Source organism: Chiloscyllium plagiosum, unplaced genomic scaffold (assembly GCF_037043375.1).
Source record: "Chiloscyllium plagiosum isolate Xiang-an unplaced genomic scaffold, Cpla_swu_hap1 HiC_scaffold_4, whole genome shotgun sequence".
Classification (NCBI taxonomy): domain Eukaryota; kingdom Metazoa; phylum Chordata; class Chondrichthyes; order Orectolobiformes; family Hemiscylliidae; genus Chiloscyllium; species Chiloscyllium plagiosum.
Window position 1 is genome coordinate 71,906,655 of NW_028270142.1, and position 6,556 is coordinate 71,913,210.

A 6,556-nucleotide genomic window follows, 5' to 3' on the forward strand; every position below is an offset into this window, starting at 1 on the left:
TATATGATTATTTTAATTTATTTCTTCCTCTTCCTCATTAATCTCCTACTTTATAATTCCATTGAATATGGTTTCACCTTTACTAATTTTACTGCTTCGCTTTGTGATTGTTATTGATGGGTTTATGTTATTAATCTGATAATTGTATTAAGGTTCGTCCCTTTAACGCGTACTTGTTTAATGTTATTGCAATAGCAATTGTAGGTAGTTTGGAAAATGTTTCTCGTTTGGTGTTTGTTTTGCGCATAGCGTTATCTTCATTGCTGAACCAGTACTTGCATAGTCAAGGTCCTTTTCTTTTGGGGAGATATTATTTGAGACGCTGGCGAGAACTTAAGAAGTATACGGGCCAGAGTTTTTAAAAGACCTCTGAACGACAGTCATAATTAGCAGTAATGAACAGATAATAATTTAAACATAATGTATCAATTTAAATAGGCTAGACAAACCCAAAGTGTCGTGAGCTTTTACAACCTGGTTGTATGGGATAGACATCATATGATTCTTACAAAAAGTACGTGCACTGTATTGCCTTCCTCATGTTTCGGAGCCGAATTCAGGAATAAATCCAGTGCTGGGATTTTTTTTAACAAGTGGAAATACGTGCTTTGTAGATCATATTGATTTTCTTTTTCAATCGAATTTACTTTCCAAACCCTCAATCATATTCAACAGTCTTTCCAAATATAATAAATATCGGGTGAAGTTAAAATTGCATTTTTCAATGCAATTTCAAAAGGACAACATTGCCAAAACAAGGGCGGTGTGAAATAAATTACTTACACAAGAACATTCTCACTCCTCCTAGCATCACAGCCACCATTAAGTAGTTTTTCAAAACTTTATCAAGTTTACCTACAACTCAAGACTTAACCATAACTTTAAAATGACCAGTTCTATCCCGAATATACATTATGAAACACGCATAGGTATGTTTAGGTTTTGTAAATATACTTTTATCTAAAAATAATAAAGTCTACATTTAACTTTATTTCGAGGGTATTGACATACAAAATCTAAGTGAAAGTAATTTCTTTAGTGCAGGATTTAAAATGTTATAGAGATCGAAAACACAATGTAGACTGCGATGTAAGATTTTGATGATAGATAACCCCAGATCGTATTTCCCTTTTTGCGAATTTTTTATTGTCTGCAGATTGTAAAATGCAAAATAACGGAAAGCTCAAACTACTGCGATCGTGAAATCCAGTTCCAGTATGTTGGGAGAGATTTTCATGCAACGAGCAGGAACAAACAATACTTCCGTCTATCAATTTACCATCAAATCTCACTGACAAGAAAGTTTCCATTCAGTATAACTCGATGGATCTCAAGTTTGGTAATTACGTTTTTGTTATTTCAATTACCCTTGGTCTAGTTAAAGCAAACACACAACAGTAACATTGCCGTTGCATGTTATTCCACGAGCCAGGCCTGGCACACTGTAGCGATCCTGAAACTCAAAACTTTCACTCAAACCAGAATGAAATTGCAATAAAACACGTTTTGTTTTAATATACCCACGAATGGACACTGCCATCATCAACAGAATTGTTTTAACTCACGTTTGATTTGCCTGGGATTTCTCTGCTTTCGCCGGGACATGGTCAGTTCCTGCCAGCTGTTGCTATTGAGAGGAATCGATAGCCGTTACATAGAGAGGTGTGTCGATGGGGAGCCAGCTCAGGTAGTGAGAGGGGTTAGATGCACGCACACACATAGACAAGAGTGTACAAATTGCCGTGACGATGCTGCTGCTCTCTCTCTCTCTCTCTGTTTCAGTGCTTCTGCTGGACGCTCATTCCCTCAGAACGCTTGCGTTCAGCCCACTGCTGCTGCTGCTGCCGCCGCCGTTTCACACTCACTCCTCTCGACTCGCAAAACTGTGTTCCTCCCACCCCCCAAATGCTGCTCTTCTTCCCACCTCCTTTCGGTGGGGCCCGGCCCACCGCCAGTGGCCCTCCCTTCTCACTTCTCTCCCCGATGCTGCTCTGCCACTGCCATGTGCGCCATGCTGAGCCTCGGTCTCAGCCGCCGCGTCCCAGACATTGTGCAAAGGGAGAGCGGGTGTGGGAGCCCGGTCAGGGGGAGAGAAGGGGAAACTGACTCCTATCCTCATGCCAACTCTTAAAGGGAACCCACAGCGCTGATTCGGCCCAGGACACACACATGGTCTTAAGAGGGCTTGCCCAGAGTAGTGTGTCCAAAGAATCTCGCAGTGGAAATGTGATTTTCAGTCTGATAGCAAAGCTAAACTTTGAAAACCGAACAGTGATGGCACTGCCAGTTAGAGTTTTTGAAATTTTGTCGTAATTATCAAGATGTTAACTTTCGGGCGCATTGAAACACATCTTGTGTAAAGCATAACTGGCGAAGAAAACTGATTTGCAAGAAATATACGAAAGTCCATATTTTACCCACTGGTGACTAATTTCTCAGTGTATTGAGTGGTGCGTTATACATAGCAAAAGTAGGTTGAGAAATTATATCGCTTAGTCGGTGAGTTGAATTACGCAAATTACTGCACGAAAAGAGGCCTTTCTGGCCAATTTATCGTTAAACTCTACACCAATTTGCCGCTCCATTTCATCCTAACAACATATTATTCCGTTTACTTTTCTCCTCATTGCAGTTAGCTATGTTACCTTGTACGCATCTATGCAAAAGGCCAGATTTTGCTGGACTGCCGTCTTATATAAATTGACAGTTGCACATTCGGGTTAAAACAATTGTACAGACAAAAATGCTGGAAGTATAAATGATAATGCACAGCATTTGCCTATCTGGAATCCTGGTGAACGACATAACAAGGTTTATCCACTTAACGAATGTGAGTTGAGCATTGGGAGATGAACAGAAGGCTGAGAACGATGTTGGGTGAGAATACAAAAAGGAAGAAAAGAACCAAAACAATTGCGGATGCTGAAGATCTGAAACAAAAACTGAAATTGCTGGAGAAACCTGCACAGAGAAAACCGATTTAACTTTTCCAATCCAGTGACCCGTCTTCAGGAGATAAAGAAAGATTCATTTTCAAAACTTAAAACAATTAAAATTGAAGGAGTGAGATCATACACCTATATTTGTTTACTTTTTGGGCAAAAGAGATGTGTAAGCAGTAATTATTAATTATTGCTTAATAAAATGGTATTTATGCAAATAATTACATTACCAGACTTAGATTTTTCTAGCAAATTTAATAACCTATTGATGCACAAGGTATGTTCAAAATTGTATTCATATTTTTTTCAAAGTGAAATAACATTAAATCTTCTGAGAACAGATTTCTGCCTTCATACCTGTTTCACCGTGCATCTGTCCTCTGAATTTTGGGCCATAGCATCTGATGGTGTGGCCTCAGAAATATGTAGAAAGTGAGGACAAATGCTGGAAATCAGAGTCGAGAGTGTGGTGCTGGAAAAGCACAGCAGGTCATGAGCAGAAGAATCAACATTTCAGGTATAAGACCTTCATCAGGAATGAGGCTTGTGGGCCGGGAGGTTGCTGAGAGATAGGTGGGCAGTGGGGTGGGGGGGGGGGGGGCAAGGTAGCTGGGAATGCGATAGGGTGGCACGGTGGCTCAGTGGTTATCATTGCTGCCTTACAGTGCCAGGGACCTAGGTTCAATTCCCACCTCGGACAACTGTCTGTGTGGAGTTAGCACATTCTCCCCGTGTCTGCGTGGGTTTCCTCCGGATGCTCGGGTTTCCTTCCACAGTCCAAAGATGTGCAGGTCAGGTGAATTGGCCATGCTAAATTGCCCGTAGTGTTAGGTGCATTAGTCAGGGGGAATGGGTCTGGGTGGGTTATTGTCCGGAGGGTCGGTGTGGACTTGTTGGGCCGAAGGGCCTGTTTCCACACTGTAAATAATCTAATCTAATCTAGATGAAGGTGAGGGAGAAGGTGATAGGTCGGGAGGAGGGTAGAGCAGATAGATGGGAAAGGTGATGGACAGATCAGGAGGGAGGTGCCAAGTTGGAGACTTTGGACTGGAATAATGTTGGGGGAGGGAAATGCAACTGTTGAAATCCACATTGATCCCATGTAGTTGCAGGGTCCCAGGCGAAATATGAGGTGTTCTTCCTCCAGGCATCGGGTGATTAGGGTTTGGGGATGGAGAAAGCCCAGGACCTGCATGTTTTTGATGGAGTGGGAGGGAGAGTTGAAGTGTTCAGCCACGGGTCAGTGGGGTTGGTTGGTGTGGGTACGCCAGAGATGTTCTCTGAAATGATCTGCAAGTAGGCATTCTGTCACCTTGATGAAGAGGAGACCACATCGGGTGCAATGGATACAGTAGATGACATTGGTGGAGGTACAGATAAATTTCTATTGGCTATGGAAGGATCTTTGCGGCCTTGAATGGAGGTGAGCGGAGTTGTCTGCACACAGGTTTTGCACTTCCTGCAGTGGCAGATGAAGGTGCCAGGAGTGGGGTATGTGCTAGTGGGGAGCATGGACCTCATGAGGGAGTCACGGAGGTAGTGGTCTCTCTGGATTGCTGATAGGGGTGAGGAGGGAAATGTATCTCTGGTGGTGGGGTCAGTTTGTAGGTGGTGGAAGTGGTGAAGGATGATGCAATATACGGAGAGGTTGGTGGGGTGTAAGGTGAGGACCGGAAGTTTTGTCCTTGTTGCATTTGGGGGGGGGGTCAAGGGTGGGCGTGCGGGAAATGGAGATATGCTGGAGGACGTCATCGACCACATTTGACCTGCTGTGCATCAAAAATATGTATTGTATGTTTTATCAGGCTGAATCTTAATATAGGACAGTCAGGGGAAACCAAGCCATTTCACCTTTTTTTTTTACAGCAGCAACTGTAGTATTGTATGAAGTTTTATTGATTAAGTAGTAAACTAAACAGCTATGGGAAATTAACAAAAAAAAAATCATGGTTGGATTTAAAGGGTTGGGGGTAAAGTAGGTAAGTGTGAAGAGTGTGTAGATTTATCAGGTCAGGGATAAACTATGTCAGGTCCTGGAAGGAAAGGATGAGTACCCCTAGTCCAGTGAAGGGTAGAGGTAAGTTGGATCAAAGAAGAGAAGTCAAGTCTGAAGCAAGGGTTACAAGTGGAGAGGAGGATGTGAAAGGCAGTGAGGAAAGAGTTGAGTCTTCAGGGTGGGAAGGAGGAATGTCAGATTCTAGAAGAGGACATAGGTAGTTGGGTCAGATATCTGCAACTGAGAGGAGTGTTCAGTATGATTTACTTGAGGGTTGACTTTAATTTGCCAGAGTTTAGAGCAGGTGTTAATCCTCTAACATTTTCTAGTTAACTATTCAGGTAAGTCAGTTGGAATCAACTGAAATCGCCAACTAACAGGAGTGGGAACTTTTTTGGAGAGTTCCAGATGCTGGATGATTTTCCATTGGAAGTTTCTTGGGTAATTCCCATGTAGTTAGCTCGTTGAGACTTTTAAGGAATCTTGATGCACAACTTTGTGGGTATGGCCAGTTTCCAATTGTCTGAAGACCAAAAAATCTGGGTGTTCACTGAACATTTGGCTACAGAGAAAGATTATCTCTTGAAGAAAGATGAAATGTCTGATATCTGGGAAGCCTTAAAGAGGGCTGGTGATGCTAATTTGGATAAGGACACCAGAAATTAGAGCTAAAGATCGAAACTCAGTTGGTACCAGGTTAAGTTGGGGTGAAAAGGCATGGGGTGGAAAGCTCAGCACCTCTCTAACTTCTCAACTAAGTTCAGGGAGGAAGGGTGAAGAAGGTAATTGCTGTGGTTTGGTGAGGGTCCTTTCTTCTTTGGACATTTGGACCTAACAAAATAACTCACAGCAAAAGAAAGGAGGCTAACCATTTACATCGACTGCAAACCCCTTCCCACCTCTGTAGAACCCAGTGGCACGATGGGTCAGCGTGTGGTACTTATTGGGTAGTATAAAGCCATATGAAATGCCGAAGTTGTGAGTTCAAGCTTCATCTGGAGCAGCTTTAAAGTGTCATGGGACAGAAAATTAAAGACAAAAGGCAGAATTGTTTTTTTTTCCTCGGGGAGGCACATGACTCAGTAATTAGCACTGCTACTTCACAGCGCCAGGAACTCAGGTTCAATTCCAGCCTTGGGCGACTGTCTGTGTGGAGTTTGCGCATTCTCCCTGTATCTGCGTGGGTTTCCTTGAGATGTTCATGTTTCCTCCCACAGTTCAAAAATGTGCAGGTTAGGTGGATTAGCCATGCTAGTTTGCCAATAGTGTCCATGGATGTGCAGGCTAGGTGGATTAGTATATTAAATTCAGGATTACAGGGATAGAATGGGTCTAGTTGATATTGGAGGGTTAGTGTGGACTTGGACTGAATGGCCTGCTTCCACGCTGTAGGGATTCTGTGATTCTGCTATTTTGAGCCCTCAGTATTTGCCATATGCATTCCTTTTTCTCTTAGTTTAATACTATATATCCCTATTGAGGATTTGATGGTCCCACTCTTTTTCTCCACTGGAACATATTGGCCCTAAACTCGACATATTTACTTCTTGAATGTCTCTCACTGCTCTCAGACAGATTTAACTATCTTATCTTACCTGGCCAAATTATATCAGTACTT

At 42.6% G+C, this 6,556-nt stretch overlaps 1 protein-coding gene and 1 long non-coding RNA gene across 4 annotated transcripts in view; one reads left to right on the forward strand and one right to left on the reverse strand.

Moving 5' to 3' along the window:
- zfpm2a (zinc finger protein, FOG family member 2a) overlaps positions 1-2,775 on the reverse strand; it is a 950,399-nt gene extending 947,624 nt beyond the window's left edge. For all 3 annotated transcript variants that reach the window (XM_087986350.1, XM_043688413.2, XM_043688412.2), the window contains exon 1: positions 1,566-2,775. In XM_087986350.1, the coding sequence (XP_087842476.1) occupies positions 1,566-1,605 (40 nt within the window). In that variant the 5' untranslated portion in view covers positions 1,606-2,775. The remainder of the gene's footprint in view (positions 1-1,565) is intronic.
- The window catches only part of LOC148150165 (uncharacterized), a 3,539-nt gene extending 255 nt beyond the window's left edge, over positions 1-3,284 (forward strand). The window contains exons 2-3 of the long non-coding RNA XR_015756983.1: positions 1,157-1,339; positions 2,633-3,284. This is a non-coding gene — a long non-coding RNA (uncharacterized LOC148150165). The remainder of the gene's footprint in view (positions 1-1,156; positions 1,340-2,632) is intronic.
- The last annotated feature ends 3,272 nt before the right edge of the window (positions 3,285-6,556 follow it).